Source organism: Pteropus alecto, unplaced genomic scaffold (genome assembly GCF_000325575.1).
Source record: "Pteropus alecto unplaced genomic scaffold, ASM32557v1 scaffold166, whole genome shotgun sequence".
NCBI lineage: Eukaryota > Metazoa > Chordata > Mammalia > Chiroptera > Pteropodidae > Pteropus > Pteropus alecto.
Genome location: NW_006439757.1, coordinates 4,794,626 through 4,813,084, shown reverse-complemented (window position 1 = coordinate 4,813,084; position 18,459 = coordinate 4,794,626). Strand labels below are relative to the sequence as shown.

Here is an 18,459-nt window from a genome sequence, read left to right as displayed (position 1 = left end):
CAGTTGAAGTAAATTGTTCATCCTATTTTCAAATGGTGTTTAAAATTTTTAAAAATTTCCAGCTGAAGTGTTATCTAAAAATCAGATATTATGTGCAATCTACCAAAACAATTAAGTCCTTATTCACGATATAATGAACCTAGCTATACATAGAATTTGAGCCTTCTTGAGCTTTGCCCTAAAAATAAATTTAAACAAAAGGATTATAATGAAACTTTTACACTCTAATAAGCCTAAGATAAACTGAGAAAATCTACAACACTTAAACTAAATTTTAGGTTGCAGATGAATATGCTATGTCTGTGTATGTTTCATAACCTAAATTATCTTCATATTACAATTCTAAAAAAATTTTTGTAGGACATGGTCATCTTACAAACAGCATAGGAATAACAGGTCAAATCCTATTAGGGCAGATGGCATTATAATGAAAAACAATGTTACAAATATTTTCAAGTTCAAGACATTTCAAGCAACACTTGATAAAACAATTACAACATACAGATACAATTTAGATAATAATAAAAATTGATCTGTAATATTTTCTCCTCTTGAAAAATATCCAAAATATTTTGTCACAATGAACATTTCAAGTTTATAAAAAATATAACTCTAAAATTAAATCAATATAATTACATGGTAATACAAATGATTTTTGACATTAAACAAACCAAAACAAACCAGGATACCTCCTTCAGTCCAATTCCATAGGTTTGGGGTTGGCAATTGGCCCTCAAATCAAACTTCTTATATAATTGCTTGGCTAGATGTCCATGGCAACCCTCTGCAAAAATTGTAACTTTGGCATGTAGTTCTAGTCCTCTCTCAAATGTTGTCTAAAAAATAAAAATGTTAAATGGCAACACATGACAATTTTAAAAATTTTCACATTCTAGTCAGCCTCAAATTAAACTATGATTCAGGTATAGAAGAGTGTGCAAATATATCAGAAATAAAACTAACTACTGTTATAAGTGGAATTTAATTTAAGTTTTATAATATATCTTGTGTCTGTTATGCATATATATTTTTTTTTACTTCAAAAAATGGTAGTTTGTAAGAATTAAAAAAGCAAATAAAGTCTGTTCATGCTAAAACAAATTCTCTACAAATAAATAGAAAGTGAAAGATGAAAGGCTATTTCCCCACTGTTCCCAGTTTCTCCAATCCTATCCTCTGAAGCACAAAACACTTTTAATAGTTTTCTTGTGAATCATAGAGCCTATTTATATCCTTCAAAAAAAGAGGATCATACTAAACATACTCTTCAGCTCTCCTTTTTCACTTTAATTTTACCTGTTCTCTGCTGAACGTATATTGTAAAACTGAAATTTTTCAAGGAAAAAAAAAGCTATAATTAAAATCTTTTTTCTTTCGCTTTCTATATTTTGCACTTATGTCTGGCACATGGTAGGCACTCAAAGTTACTGAATAAAAAAATATTGTATAATCAGGAAAGTCTAATGAAATATATCTTTCCTGATATGTCCCTATTCACATATTTGCATATATGTATACATGCAGACACAGTCATACAAAAAAACAGGTTTAGACTGACAAACTGTTTTATAACTGTTTTCATATTATATTATCAAGTAATTTGCCTACGGCAATATATACCAAATAAAGTATTCATTTTTAATCCTTGAATAGATTCCCCTAATTTTCCAACCAATTCTCAATAGTTGGATAGTTAGGCTGTTCTAGAGTTTCACTATTTTAAGCATTGCTCAGATGAATATCCTTGGTGCCAAATTTTTCAGTCCAAAGGGTGAGAATTATTTCATTATTAATTTAATATCTTTGGTTACTAGAGAGTTTGAACATCTTTCACATGTTTATTGGTAACTTCTATTTTTTCCTGTATAGTGCTTATCCATGTCACATATATGCAAAACATGTATACTGCACATGCACGCACATCCTACAAATAACTTTAATCAGTACCTTTTGATTATCTTATTACACCTCACTCATCCATATAAACCATGTTAACAACCTCATATGTACAGTTCTACCAAAATATATATTCACATGCACATATGGAGATACATATAAGCTTAAAGTTTTTGGTTAACTTTATAAACATAGGGTCACATAATATAAACTTTTCTGAATCTTTCCTTTCTCACTTAATATTACTTCATGGGAATCTTTACAAGTCACTGTATAGCTCAAATCTTTCTCTTTATTGGTTCTGGAAATACTATAGGTTATTCGACTATTTTGCTAATGAGTAATGGCATTCACTGTTTCCATTTTATTTGCAACAATAAACAACATTATAAAACATTCACCTTCGTTTATGTACATATATTCTTACATTATGGGTGCTTTTATTATTATAAGATAGATTCCCAGGAGTGGCACTGTTAGATTAAAGGGCACACCTATTTTTATTTTATCAGATGTTTACCAGATTGCCTTCCAAAAAGCCTGAAACGATATTTCCACCAGCAGTATATAAGACCCTTTTCCCTATAGTCCAGCTAGTGATAGATATAACTTTCTTTTACATTTTTGCTAAGTGTAGTAATACCACTGCTATTTTAATTTGCATTTTCCTAACTACTATTTTCAGCATCCCTTTTTATTTCAGAAAATATTAAATGAATATCTACAATGTGCTGAGTTCTATGCTAGGTACAGGGAATACAGAGACCAGGAAAAAAAAAAAACATGTCCCTTCTCCTCAGACTGCTCACAGAGGCAGACATTAAATGAGCACCTGAGGGTATCATTACAAACTGTGATTAAGGGCTATGAAACAAAGCGCCGGCTGTTATGAGAGATGAAGAAAACTCTTCTGAATGAGGTAGAAAGGAGAAGCCTTTTTGAAGAAATGATATTTAAGCTGTGGACTCTGAAAAGTATTTAAGAATCTTTCCATATGATTAGTGATCATCTGGATTTGCTGTTCTGTGAAATGTCCGTTTTTTAGATGTTGCTCATTTTTCCACTGTAACTTTTTTTCTTATCAGTGTACTACTGCTCTTTGATACTATAGTTAGAGTTTCCTCTGATCTACTGTTTAATCATAGACTTTATAGTATCCTTTGATACACAGAAGTGTTTAATTTTCATATAGTTAAAAAAGGTCTGTCTCTAATGATGCTAAATGAAGTAAGTCAGATATAAATCTAAAAGCAATGAGCAAACATGACAGAAACTCATGGGCATGGACAGTGGACTAGTGGTTACCAGAGGGGAAGGAAGGGAGGGGAGAGGTAGATGGGGTAAAGGGGTCAAATATGTGGTGACAGAAAGAAATCTAACTGTGGGCGGTGAACACACAATGCAATATATATATATACGGTTTATTGTTGAATTATACACTTGAAACTGATAGGATGTTGCTCATCAATGTCATCCCAATAATTTTTAATAATAAAAAAAAATCCTAGTTAAAAAAAAGTCTGTCTCTTATAGATTTTTAATTTCTTATTAAAATGGCATATCCTACTCCTAGGTTATAATTATTATCTAGAGTTTCTCTCCTTTCTGATTTTTTTTTATTATTAAGAAATAATCAGTCTATGGCCACGCCACCCTGAACAAGCCCATCCCGTCTGATCTCAGAAGCTACGTAGGGTCGGGTCGGGCCTGGTCAGTACTTGGATGGGAGACCACCTCGGAAGACCAGATGCTGTAGGTGTAAAAAATAAAGGATCGTAAACTGACAAGGTCTTTGTAATCTGTGAGGTCAACCAAGGGTTGCCTCGCCAAAAAAAAAAGAAAGAAAGAGAGGGAGGGAGGGAGGGAGGGAGGGAGGGAGGGAGGGAGGGAGGGAGGGAGGGAGGGAGGGAGGGAGGGAGGGAGGAAGGAAGGAAGGAAGGAAGGAAGAAATCTTCAGAATTTTTTAAAATGAAGGTCCAACTCTATTTGATTTGTTTTTGAGGGGAGGTCCAACTCTATTTGCTTCCAGATAGACATACAGTTTTCCCAGCACCAATTATAAAATAATTATAATGAACTAAATACTACTTAACATATTTCTGTTTCCTCTGAGAGGCAAAACACGCCCTTCAGTGTTCAAGGGACAAGCCCTGGAGCTGCAGTGCCAATATTCAAATCCCAGCCCAACCACTTAATATCTGTCTGACCTTGGGTGACCTCTGAAACTTAAAAATGTCCAAGTCAGAATTCTTACAAGATGCCTATTAGACATGGGAGTAGAGTTATTGAATAAGCAGGAAGACATACGATTCTGAAAGTCAGAAGAGGTATTTAAAACCATGTGACTGGATGAGGTCACTATGGAGAAAATGTAGATGGAGGACTCCACACTAAGCCCTAGAGCCTCAATATCTATTTAAAGGAAGAAAGAGGAAAAGCAGGCAGGGCAACAAGAGGAGGGGCCAGAGAAACACTGAGAAAAACCAAAAGAGGTAGCGTGAAGAGCCGAGTCAAGAAAGTGTTTCAACAAGGAGGAAGCTATTCAATTGTGTCAGTGCTGCCAGATAGGAGGTCAAGAGAAGGCAGAGAAATGACTACTGAATTGACAAGATGGAGGTATTTGTGACTCTGACAACAGCTATTTCGGTGAGATGGCAGGGAAGAAAGCCTAACGGCAGTGGGTTCAACAGAGAATAGAACAACAGAGTGAACAAAATCCTTGGTTGCCCCACTCCAAACTTTTGGTACTAAAATAATTATTTTAAAAACTGAGATTTTTCAGCTCAAATTATTAGGACTCTACTGTACTTGTCTATGCTATTTTATCTATATAAATACAATATATAAAATATGTTTCTACAAATACAAAACACAGAACACAAAAATATGTTTGAACTAATATCATGAGAACACACAAAAAATGAAATATCAGAATGACAGAATTTGTGTGCTTCAATTTTGTTGTAATATTAAATATGAACATTTTAAAGGAATAACAGAATTTAAAATTAAATTATGACAGTATAGAAAACAACCATAACACAGAATATAAGAAAAATAATATCATTTTCCAAAGAATCTTATAGAGTGTGAGATACATATCCTAAGAGTTTTTCTTTTCCAAATCCGAAAATACAAGGTGTGAAAACCTGAAAACCATCCAGGCTTATATCTGAATAAGAGGAAGGCAATCAGGTTTATGTCCGAAGACTCTGTCAGTATTGCTGATAGTAATGCAAATGCCTCTTGTCCACAGAGAGGACAACTGGTGGTGGCAAAGCAGGTGATGGCTGGTTTCTGAATTCTTTTTAAACTGGTTGTTAACAACACCTTACTCATTCCTTCCTTGATGAATGAAATAAAATCTTTGACACACATTTCTTTTATATTTGTATGAGACATATTTCTACCTAAAAAAAAAATTATTCTTAAACATGTTATATCTACTTGCTTAAATGTTTATAGTTCGAAGATGCTTCTGTATTTTTTAATAACGAGAGAAAAATTCTAACATATACTTAATGTGCAGCAAGACTAAATTACTGAGTTTAAATTGATTCTTGTTCTGTAGCTTTAAGTACACGATTATTAAAATGTTTACCTTTGGTGCACCATCTTTTTGTATCCCTACGTCGTTAGTGGCAATTCCTTTTACACTACCGTCTTCATGAAAAAGGACCTAAAATGAAAACATATTTCATTATCACATTAAGATTCATAACTACCTTGAAAAGAAACAAGAAACAACCTTAGAGTTTTTTAGAAAGTGAACGTGTTCTCTAGATTATAGAAATATAGGCTTTAAAATGTCTAGGCAAAAAGAGACATGTTTTTAAGATATTCCCTTCTACAATATAAAAGAATACAGCTCAAACAGTTGGAAATGAAAGAAATGCCACAACCTTGATTAGGAAGAAAATGGAGAAGCTACTAGAGAGGTCACTAAAAAAACCAATAAGGTTAAACCAAAAGTTCTTTGAAGAGTTCAGATATCGCAAACATGTGGGCAAAACTTGAAATCGGGGCCTATAACTCAAGAAGAACATTGCAGTGAGTGGAAAGAGAAGAATGGTGTCAGGAGAGACTCCCAAATGACCTTAGATCTCCCGCACTCCAAATAAACCCCCAGAACAAAACAAAACAAAACAGAGAGGTTGAAGACAGCCCAAAGGTGATTAAAGTTTATTTCTTCAGCAAAAAGGAAAGGGAAAAACTGGTCAAAAGTATAATTCTGAGGATGAGAAGTAATACTCTCTAACTTGTACCTGGTTTGTTTCCTCTCTAGAGGAAAATGCCCTTTGGATAGCAAAGTACAAAATGTCCACTAGAATCACACAATAGAAAGCACATGAGTGGAAAGATATAACAAAGATTAGTAGCAATAGAGATTAAAAAAAAAAAAAGATATAAATGTTTGCCTTGATACCTTGAAAATGAATCAATAGTAGAATGTGGCTATGAATTAGAACTGAAGTCTGGCTTAGAGTACCAAAAACCTGACAAACAGATCATTAAACTATTGATGATGATCTTTAAGGAACCGAAGAAAAGAAAGGAGGTAAGAGAGACTGTGTGTGTGTATGCATTCAAAAAGTGAAAATCACGAATTCTACACATGACCAATGTGGGATTTTGACCCTGATCCCAGTCAAAAACATTTTAACCAGGAGAAATGTAAAACCCCACACTTGGGTACAAAAAACCAAATGCATATGTATGGGCTGGGAAAACAGAAATTAGTATCGGCAAGTATAATACAGGGACCTGTTTGTTTTATTTGACTTACATATACACTGTAAGGGTGAAACCAAATAAAAATTTTTTCGAATTTTCCCTGGTGCCAAAGTAAGAGAACTCCCCTTCCCATCAAGACTCTTTCAGCATTTTCTTTAGGCAACTTAACTATAAACTATTTCTCTGAGATAGACAGGAATCTTTTTAAAAGCTAAATAAAACTCCTGCCAGATTTGCATCTCAGAAATGTGGGTTTTTTTTTGGGAGAGGGCCTCAGGGACATATTTGAAATGTGAACATCAAGGAGAATGATGTCCTGTCTCCCTGTCTCTATGGGTGTCTGTGCTAGATGTTTGGTTCCCTGTCTCTGTGGGTGTCTGTGCTGGATGCTGCTTGTCAAAAGACTCAAGAAGTTTTATTTCTCCTTTGATTACAGACAACATGTACATAATGAGTTGTACTGTCTCTCGATGCAAAAGGGTAGATTTGTTTCTGTCTTGGCAATCTCCCTAACAGGCTGCTGGTGACATGCACTGTAACCTTGGTTTAGTACTCATTCAATAACAAAACTGCCTTGATTCTTTTTTATAATTTGTAGAGGTGATTTTTCTGGGTTAGCAGGAGATTTTATGTTTCATAATTTCCCCAATAATACTTAGTGAGAATCAACAATAAGATATGGTTGCCAAAGTAGTTATTTTGAGGACATTAATGAAAAAGCAGTTTCTAGAATGAAGAAGATAATAGACCTGCTCTACACTAGGCTTGAAGTCATGTATTCATTCTGGGCGCCATCGCAAAAAGGGGATAAAAAGGGGAGGGCAATGAGAACACTGAAGGAACTCAAACTATGTAACATGAAAGGTGAAAGAATCAAGAATATTTAACCTGGGGAAGAAAAACACCAAAGTAAAGGTGTGGAAGAAAAGAAAGCAGGGCACAATTATAATTGGAAAGTTGCCCTTGAAAGAGGGGATAGATTTGTCCTTTACAGTATAAAACAGTAAATAAGTTTCTATTCACTGTAAGGAAGAGAGTATTACCAACAATAGAAATATGAGATTTTTTTTCCATCCCTGATGGGGTTCGATCATAAGTTTGACAATCACTTGACGTGTGTACAAGGAAGTCTAATATGTCTTTGGATTAGATCTTCTTAAGAGTCTCTCTAATATACATATGTAGATAGACAGACAGATTTAAGATTCCTTCTAATCTTGTAATTCCAAAATCCTATGGCTTTTCTAAAATATTTATTTCTTAACCTTTGTACCATTCTTGGTTTATTTTCAAGAGATTACGTCCCATAGATATTAAAAACAAGTCTGTACAAACCTCAGCAGCAGCATAACCAGGGTATACTTCAACGCCAAGGGCTTCTGCTTGTTCTCCCATCCAGCTTACTAAGTGTCCCAAGCGTACAATGTAATTGCCATGATTATTCATTGGAAGACCTATAAATACATGCTTAATTTATAAATCTAACTTTTTATTGATAAAACATCTCAAGAATACCTAATTTAAAAATTCTAATCAATTTCTGCATAATTTCTGCATAAATATATACATTATCTTATGGTCACAGTTTCAATTTATTTATAATTTTGGTCTAGAGTTCTAATTATTAACTTAAAAACAACATTGAAACACTAAATTAGAAATTCCTGGTTGGCTTACAAGGCTATTTCAATTCTGCTAGTCTGGAAGACAAAAGAACTGGGTTCTAGTCCTGCTTTCCCACGAGCTGGCTGTATAACTTTGGGTAAGTCCTTTGAATCTCTGGGCCTTAGCCAGCTCATTCATAAAAGGCAGGGATTTCACCAGATGAAATGTAGCTCCTTTCACCTGTGGAATTCTATGATTCCATGAATTCTTATCATATCTTACCTGGAAGAATTGGCACAGGAATTCTATATTTCTCTGTTAAAATTCCAAATCTGTCTTCTGTTACAGGAGTATTAAGTGGAGCCTAGAAATAAAATAAGGAAAGAAAAGAAAGTTTTTAGTTAACATTTGTAAGGGTAAATTCAAATTAAAAAAAACTATATCAAAAAGTAAAGAAAAAAAGAAAAGAAAAAAAAGAGTAAAGGGAACTACCCTCACTTTTCTTTCATCATTTTCTTTCAAAAACTTGGACTGTAAATCCTCTGTTTCTTTGAGATGTATGGGAATCTTTTTTAAAAGCTAAATAAGCCAGTTTTGCATCCCAGAAATGTCTTTCTTGGGGACACTGAAGACATCTTTGAAATACGAACATCAAGGAGGATGGCTTCCTGTCTCCCTGTCTCTGTGGGAGTTTAGCCTAGGCACTTGCTCCAAGTTGTAACTTCCTGCTTGATGAAAACATAAGACAAGTTTTATTTTTCCTTTGGATAAAGACAGTTAATATGTATGTAATAGAATGTATCTGCGTAGCTATACAGGGCTTTGATGTGTAAAACTTTTTTCTATTAAAATTGATATGTCAATAATCATTCAATGATATCTATTTCTGATACAATATTGAAAAATGAAAGTTAATAAGGCATAATTAAAGTATTTCTAGTTTAAAGGAGCTTGATATTTTAGGAAGAACAGTAGAGATGACATTTTTGGAATTTAATTTACTCCATATGGAAAGAATACAGAAATACTTACATAATAGTTTACCTTTGCAAAGTATATTCACAGATACTAAATATTTTAACCTTAAGGGTAGGATAAATATAACGCATCTTACATAAAAAAAACCCCTGAGATATGTAGAGTGTAAGATTTTAACCAAGGTCATACAAATTATGAGAGCAGTAAAACTAGCATTTGGTTCTCTGCATATCAAACCAGTGCCTTTTCTGCTTAGGTTATGAGAGGCCATGTTAATTTATTTCTTTAGAAAATTATATTATCCTCTGGCTTCAGATATTGCAATGCCCCAGAAAATTTATATAACACTTTCTTAAGAACAATGATATAAACACCTATGGAAAAAGTTAAGAAATACTCTCAAAGTCAAAATGCTGTATTTTATTCGGTACAAATTTTCAAAGATCTTCTCAAGATAATGCCTTCTCATAAATCCAGTACATAAATATAACACAAAGAAGGCATTATATAAAAATAAGTTAATATCTTAAAATTATAATGATATTTGATATGATTCAATCTCTTTTTGCCCTTTTTAAATTAAAAAAAAAATTATCCTCTCAAAGACAGAATTACATGAAAAGGGCTTCCCATAACCCAGTAATTTGGAAATAGAAGTAAAGATTAGAGTTTGCATAAAAAACAATGTTTCATACTCCCTTCTCCTTCCAGTCTGGGAACAGTTCTTCAAAAGCACGTGGGTCAAGGCAAGCCCCTGAGAGAGTATGAGCTCCTAGTTGGGCAGCTTTCTCCACGAGACACACACGGATGTCCTTGTCATGTTTAGCAGCCAATTGCTTTAGACGAATAGCGGCAGAGAGCCCTGCGGGGCCTGCACCAACTATTACTACATCTGCTTCTTCTGCAAACCTTTCCATGCTCACTCCTGGGACAAAAAAAAAGTTTTAAACAATATATAAAAGTCTGAAGTGAATAGGACCTGACAAAATCACATACTGTGATACAAATATCCACTATGTTTCAGAGCATTATTTATAGAAATTGTCCCTCTGCTTTGCATGAGAATTATACTAACTATATTATTGCATTAGTTGGATGGTTCCACTGTGTATCTTATTTTGGCTTCCATAAACCAACCTTTGGCTTTGAAATTTATTATTATAAATTTAGCAAGTATTTGCTTTTCCAAATGTTAATATGTAATAGATTTCACACATATAATATTAGATGTTTACATTATCATGAAAAATACATTTCCCTCTATAAAATGATACAAAGTATCTAGAAAGTCTCAACAATTTTACACAAATTATTACTTACCTTCCCATCGCTTGTCCTTATCTCTGGGATAAATAGTATAGTGGGTAGTAATTCGAGGTACAACGGAAGTTGAAGACCATCTTGTAGCATGCAGAGGTAGATAATTTTTCTTAATTTTTAATGCATGAAAGCACTGATATGCTGCATGAAAATTATGAACAATATTATTATTTTTTCGATTAGTTTTCCACAAGAGTAGACTGGAAAAATATTTTTTTAAAAGTCTAGGGATGGGGATCAGAGTTGGTTTCTGGTTAATTTTCTTTTAATTAGCCCTAAGACCTTAAATAAATCACTTAACCTCTCTTGATTTGTTTCTTCATCCAAAAAAGTAAAGAGTCACTAGATGAACTCTACTTTCCTGACCTGAAATTGTATGACTTCACGGCAAACCTTATATATTGTTTATATTCTGACCTATCAAAACTGCAAACATTCAGTGAATAGTTAGATCTACGCTATAGAGCCACTAGTTGTGATATGGCCAGAAACTCTTTCCTAGATGAACAATTCAGTTAGCTTTTTCTCATAAAGCAATGTTTTCAAATTATATTTTAAAGTATCTAATAAACTAATTTATTCAATTTAGCTCACGTCAAACTTAAGCTATAAATAGAATGACCATATAATCTGCCATCCAAACTGGATACTTTTGAAAGTAATAAGGGGCAGCATTAATGATTATGTTGGGACAATATGGACAACCTGGGTTTTATGGTCAGTTTCTTTTTAAGTTGACTCTCCCATATGGCCATGTTTTCTTTGAGTTATAAAATAGAATTTTATGGAAATAAACAGAAGTGTGATGATTTATCTGCAAGAATGTTCATTAAACCTCTGTTGTCCTTAACCTTCAATTCTATCTCCTTCCTTCCTTACCTAGAGCAGATACCCTAGCACACCAAACCTCACAGAAAGATAAAAGCAATTAAATGGGAACTTTCTCAATTCCTTGGCAACAACCTCCAGAGTAATCATATTTGTGTCCATTCTTTGTTCATTCTCTCTGGTTATAATAGAACAGATATCTTTCCCCCTCACTTATATTAATCTGTCCACCTGCATGAGAAGGCTTATCCCTCCCATCTTCCTGGGGACATTCCCTAGGAAGGAGGGATCTGATATCCTCCCTTCCTCCATTACCTTCAATTTCTGACTCCCTTCTCTGGTATCTCCTCTTTGATAATCTCTCTCATCATAAAAAAGGGACAGAAACTCCTCCCTTGGAACTAGCCCTGACAGATATAAAAACTTGTATCTGGAGCTATAATAATTAAAAGTATGTTAAGGGAGAAGAAATAGAAAAATCAGAGGAAAAGAATAAAGAGTTCAGAAATAGAAGAACACAAGGATTTGGTATATGATAAAGATGCCATTTCAAATAAGAGAGAAGAAATGGTCATTTGGAAAAAAGCGTACCTCCCTCCTTATATCAAAATGAATTCCACTTGGTCAATGATTTTAACAGGCAAAGTCAAAATATAAAAGATAATGGTGACATATTCATGAATTATTTGATTCTCCTGTATCTGAGTGTGGACTGGACTTAGTGACTATTAACACGTATAGTATGGAAAGGGAAAAACATTAACTTTACAGTGGAGAAATATGCCACACACTTTAATCAAGTAATCAAACTTAACTTTATCAGCAACAAGACATACTGGTATCACCCTCTTACTCCCTGATATGATGTGACAAGAAGGGCTCTTCACCTCTGGGGTATACTTCCTCCAAATCTATAACCTCAGTCTAATCCTGAGAAATCAACAAACTCAGGTTGAGGGACATGCCACAACATGCCTAGCCAGTCCACACTAAAAGTGTCAAGGTCATGAGAGACAAGAAAAGACAGAAGCACTGTCACACTGAATTGGACTAAGGACACATGGCAACTAAAAGCACTGTGGTGCCCTGGATTGGATCCTGAAACAGAAAAAGGAAATCTGAACAAAGTCTTTAGTTTAGTTAATAGTATTGCATCAGTGTTACTTTCTTAGTTTTGATAGTTATACTATAGTTATATAGAAGTTAATCTGTGCTATCTCTGAAACTCTCTGTAAGTCTAAAATTATTTCAAAATAAAAAGTTAAAAAATAAAGATTTTGGTGATAAAAAATTAACTCTAAAATGATCAAAGACCTAAATATAAGAGGTAAAATAATTTTTTTTTGGAAAAAATGGTTGTAAATCTTTGTGACCTTGGAACAATGATTTCTTATCTATGATGTCAAAAGCAGAAGCAACAAAAAACGGGTAAGTTGTACTTCATAAAAATTAAAACGTTTTATGCTTCAAAAGATACCATCAAGAAAGTAAAAAGATAACCCATGGAATGGGAAAAAAATATTTGCAAATATACATCTGAGAAGGGACTTGTATCTAGCATATATAAAGAATTCATTTTTAATAATAAAAAGACAACCCAGTTAAAATCAGACAAAGGAGCTAAGCAGACATTTCTCCCAAGGAGATATACCAATGGCCTGCCTATAAGCACATGAAAAGATGCTCAACATCATTACCATCACGGAAACACAAATCAGAAACAAAATGAGACACCACTTTATATCCACTAGGATGGCTAAAATCAATAAGGCAGACAATAACAAATGATGATAAGCATGTGGAGAAACTGGAACCCTCATATACTGCTAGTGGGAATGTTAAACGGTACAGCCACTTTGGAAAACAGTCTAGCAGTTCCTCAAAATATTAAACACAGTTTCTCTGTGACTTACTCACTTAGGTATATACCTAAGATAAATAAAAACATGTCCACATAAAAATTTGTGCGCAAATAAATGTTCATAGCTCTATTATTTATAACAGTCAAAAAGTTGAAAACAACCCAAATGTCCATTAGTGAATTGATAAATGGAAAAATGATATATCCGTACAATGGAATATTATTCAGCAACAACAACAAAAAAGTAGTGATATATGCTACAACATGGATGATCCTTAAAAAACATTGTGCTAAGTGACAGGAGCCATCCACAAAAAAACATGTATTATATGACTCCATGTATATGAAATATCCAGAACAGACTAATTTATGGAGACAGAAAGTAGATTAGCTGTTACTGGGGCTGGAGGGCTTAGAGAATGACTGCTATTGGGTATAGGGTTTCTTTTGCGGGTAATGAAAATGTTCTAAAACAGGTTGTGGTGATGGTTGCACAACTCTGAATAGACTAAAAACCGCTGAGCTGTACACTTTAGATGGTTTAAACTGTTATTAAAAAACATTTAGTCACACACAAAAGGTTATGGGGAAAACGCTGGTAATTTTTTTTTTTTTTTTTAGAATCTTGGATTTGGAAAGATTTTTCTAAGTATGGTAAAAATCTCAAAAATCATACAATCATTTGACGAAAATTTAAAAAACCTATATGACCAAAAAATGATATAAATGTAAATGTCTTGCTTAGTTGTCTGAATTTCCCAGTAGATAGCATAGTTCCAAAGTACCTGTCGTTTCCTTGTTCATGCTAAATCCCAGTATTAGCCTATACATATAGGTATAAATATTTGTTGATTGAATATTAGTTCTATTTACACTCTCCTTCATTAGAATACTGTTACTATTCACCCACAGTATTATATAATAGGTTAATGCTTTTTTAGCATCTTTCTTTGTGAAAAGGCAAGCTAGACTTATAAATGAGAAGCATTAAAAGACCAACATGAAGGAGTGAAAAAATAAAGCCACAGACTAGGAGAAAATATCTGCAAAACGTGATACTAATAAAGGGCTGGTATCCAAAATATACAAAGAACTCATAAAAGTCAAGGAGAAAACAAAGTCAATTAAAAAATGAGCAAAAGATCTGAACAGATACCTAACCAAAGACATATAGATATACAGATGGAAAATGAGCATATGAAAAGATGCTGAACATTTTATGTTATTAGAGAACTTCAAATTAGAGATACCACTACACACTTATTAGAATGGCTAAAATCCAAAACACAGACAACAACAAATGCTGACAAGGATGTGGAGTAACAGAAACTCTGACTGCTGGTGGGAATGCAAAATGGCATAGCCATTTCCTTACAAAGCAAAACATGTTCTTAACATATGATCCAATAATGGTACTACTTTGCATTCAACCAAATGAAGTGAAAATTAATCACCCCAAAACCTACAGTCAAGCAAGATGAAAAAGCTCTAGAAATCTACTGTATAACATTGTATCTATGGCCAACAATAATGTATTATACAGTTCTAAAAATTTCAAGAGTGTATCTTAAATAAGACAGAAAATACCAAGGATTAAAAAAACAACAACAAAACTTCACATGAATGTTTACGCAGCTTTATTCATAATTGTCAAAACTTAGATGTCCTACAAAAGGTAAATGGATAAAAAGACTGTGGTGCATCCATACAATGAAATATTATTACTAAGAAGAACTGAGTTATTAGCCATGAAAAGATATGGAGGAAACCTAAACGCATATTGAAAGAAGCCAATCTGAAAAGGCTACATACTGTACGATTCCAACTACATGACATTCTGAAAAAGGCAAAACTAAAGAGATAGTAAAAAAAAAAGATCAGTAGTTGCCAGGGATTGAGGAAGAGAGAGAAAGGGATGAATAAGTCACACACACACACACACACACACCCACATACAAAAGAATAAATCAAACACAGAGAATTTGGGGGACAGTGATTATTCTGTATGATAATGTAATTAATGGTAGACATATGTCATTATACATTTGTCAAAACCTATAGAATGTACAACACAAAGAGGGAACTCTAATGTAAACTATTATTAATAATAATGTATCAATATTGGCTCACCAGTTGTAACAAATGTACCACACCAATGCAAGATGTTAATGGAGAATGGGGGAAAGTTATATGGAAACTCTGTACATTCTGCTCGGGTTTTTCTTTAAACCTAAAACTGCTAAAAAAAAAAAAATAAAGTTTATTAATTAAAAAAAAAAAACAAAAAAGGGTAACATGGAAAGTCAGTGGTTAAAAGCACAGGCTTTGGAATCTGTCTACTCTGTGTTTGAATTAATTAATAGCAACAAAATTTTTAGGAAGTTATTTAAATCTTCCCTTCCCCATCAGCTCTAAATTTTATAGTCAATCTTTGCCTTGGAAATATTATGATGTAGGATCTAGTATATGTTTTAACACAAAGCAAGTTGCTAATATATATTTGTTAACTGGACAAGGACCTTTCTAGTTACAATTTCAACTTTCATCCAGGAACCTGCAAATCTCTGGTTTAATTTCCTAAAACTAATTCCTGGGTTACAGGGCAATAATAATAATAAGGCCTTTCCTAATTTTTAACTTGTCTCTTATATGAAGCATCTACCTAGAAATGAACATTTCTAAATATGGACTATAACAAATAAATAGCAGAGACCAATCAAGACTTTTGTTTGGATGTGGAATATATAATAAAATTTAAACTTTCATGAACATACTGAACAGTTAAGAATTATTAATTTTAATACAACATCTTATCCTTCATGATCTTATATTTGCAGCAGGTACAACTCCCATTTATAGGAGATGAATATAAATTGATGATCCCAGAGAAGCTCAGTCTCAATCCTTCCAACATCATCAAATTCTGAAATTACAGCTGGATTTGAAATAATCTCTGAAGTAACTGAATCTGAGCTATGGTGAAAATAAGTTATTTTCTTTCATTCTTTTCTAAATGGAGAAATTTTTATTCTTTAAAACCCAATTGAAGAATTAACATATTTTTGTTTTATTCTTTCCAGTAAAAGTGTTCTTTTTAGAAAGGTAAAAACCTAGCATCAGACAATCAATAATTAAAGATTATGATGAATGCAGGAGGGGAAGAGATTTGAATGACTGAACTCTAAAGCCTTTTAAACATTGAAAATCTGTTTTTGATAATCACTCAAAAAACAATAGCAAGTAAGCTAAGTTTCTCTACTTGCAAATGCACACTAGAAACTGTAGTACTGGGAATAATTTTTAAAACCTTAGATAATCCTTTGCATATCATAAATCTTAAAAAATATATAAAATACATAAAGACATTATAGGAGAACTGCACCATTCAAAAGCATATTTTAGAATATTTTTAAAATATTAATTTACATTTTATTAAAAGGTATTAAAATCTTTTAAGTTTTATGATGCATTTTAGTTTAGTGTATAGAAATTATCATTTGCTTCTGAAAACTGATGATTTGGTATTAGACCAAACTCTAATTCTATTGCTAATACGGCTAATGAATTTATTGTGAATATTTGGAACTGGGCTGTCTGATTTCCTCTTTTCTGGAAACAAATCTGACATTTCATTTTAAAGATTTGTACAGCTAGGCATCTTGGCTGAATTTCTGGTAAAGAAGTGAGGTCAAAAGTCAAATGAACTCATAACACCACCATATCAAAGTCACACTGAAAGCACAGGTGTGTCTATCTCTTCCTTGGCAGTAGTACTAACACCAGGCTATGAAAATGGCAATGATTTAAGCATCCAAGTAAAATAGAAATGGTAATTTTGGTGGGATTTTGTTAGCACTTGGACCAAAAATGACTTCAACTTATTATTATTATTAAATTAGGCTGTAGGGCAGATGACATCTGACTACTTTGAAATTCCACAAAAATAGCATCTTTGCACATTTGGTGTAGTATTACATGTACAGGTAGCAGGCACTTTAAACAAAGTTCTACTTATTTAACATATGGTGGCCAAATATGACAAAATTCTACTTTGAATTTACATAATAAGGATATCCTTGGATTTGCAACATGTATACTTGTTTATTCCATAACTGCAAATTAACTTAAATAAACTAAAAAAATTAAGCCAGTTGTGAGAGAATTCAAGGTCTTGAACTTTTTTTTGGAATTTTATAACTTATTTTGTTTTCAAGTGAAACAAAACATCTAACTTCATTATTCTAATTTTTTTTAAGTGAAAGTCGAGATGTTGTTTTCACAGGTCACCGTGACCGTTCTAGTAACGCCCATAACACGATAAGCTCGTACAGTTAATTTTAGACAATGTAGAAAAATCCCTGGCTCCATTTAATAATCTGGTGACTTGGGCATCATCTGAATGTTAATCATGATGTGACAGATCAGACTTCAAATTCTTAAGAATGTACTAGGATGGCTGCAAAGACGCGACTCAAGTCAGGAACAAGGAGAAAAACTTTGTTCATATCCCTTTTCAACAATGCAATAGAAAACACCTCAGCTTTGGGATAAGGATCAGGGCCAGGATTTTGCACAATTCAGTTCAGAGTGCACGAGGAGGGCGTCCTGGTAAGTTTCCTTCGCTCATGACCTTTAGCCTAGTTGTCAATTCTTCCCATTGGGACGACCAACCCCAGGGGGAGGAACCTAGGATCCACTGCTAGGTGCAGACGGTGTAACCTTTGACCTAGTTTAGCCGACGAAATGAGAGCTGGGAGAAGAGAGGCGCCTATAGGCCCCAAGTGCGCCCCTGTCGTCTCTTCCTAACCTCTCGACCTTCCTTCATTTATCCCTCCCCGAAGTTCCCTCTCACCTGGGCAGGACAGCTTGGCTAGCGGAACCAGCATGTTCACTGTAACCAGGACTCTCGGTCGAACCCAGCGGAAAGAGTATTGCTTGTGGCTCGCCGCGGGCGCTGCACCTCTAGGCCTCGGGGGGCGCCATCACCTGCCGGAAAGCACCAAGCCCTGTGTTGAAGTTTGCCTCCCGGCTCAGCCTACAGGTTGACTACACGGAGTTCCCGCCTCTTTCTCGCTCTGCGCCGGCGCCACGCATGATGCAATGGCCAGCAGAGGCTTCTGGTCATGTACCCAAGGTGAAAAAAGAAAGGGACTCCAAGTTCCAGCGCCGCCCGCGTCTTCGGGTTGCAGATTGGGTCTACGCCTCTGTGTCTCCTAAACTGGATCAGGGCGACTAAG

The 18,459-nt window shown here is 34.1% G+C and overlaps 1 protein-coding gene across 3 annotated transcripts in view; it reads right to left on the bottom strand.

Moving 5' to 3' along the window:
• The window catches only part of ETFDH (electron transfer flavoprotein dehydrogenase), a 26,320-nt gene extending 7,887 nt beyond the window's left edge, over window positions 1–18,433 (bottom strand). The window contains exons 1-8 of one of the 3 annotated variants that reach the window (XM_025050375.1): window positions 18,075–18,433; window positions 15,353–15,461; window positions 10,534–10,674; window positions 9,909–10,138; window positions 8,518–8,599; window positions 7,966–8,084; window positions 5,498–5,575; window positions 690–836 (exon numbers count right to left, since the gene is read on the bottom strand). In XM_025050375.1, coding sequence (XP_024906143.1) covers window positions 690–836; window positions 5,498–5,575; window positions 7,966–8,084; window positions 8,518–8,599; window positions 9,909–10,130 — 648 coding nt within the window. In that variant the 5' untranslated portion in view covers window positions 10,131–10,138; window positions 10,534–10,674; window positions 15,353–15,461; window positions 18,075–18,433. The remainder of the gene's footprint in view (window positions 1–689; window positions 837–5,497; window positions 5,576–7,965; window positions 8,085–8,517; window positions 8,600–9,908; window positions 10,139–10,533; window positions 10,675–15,352; window positions 15,462–18,074) is intronic. The other 2 variants (XM_025050376.1, XM_006917003.3) reach the window with 2 other exon arrangements.
• Window positions 18,434–18,459: the final 26 nt, after the last annotated feature.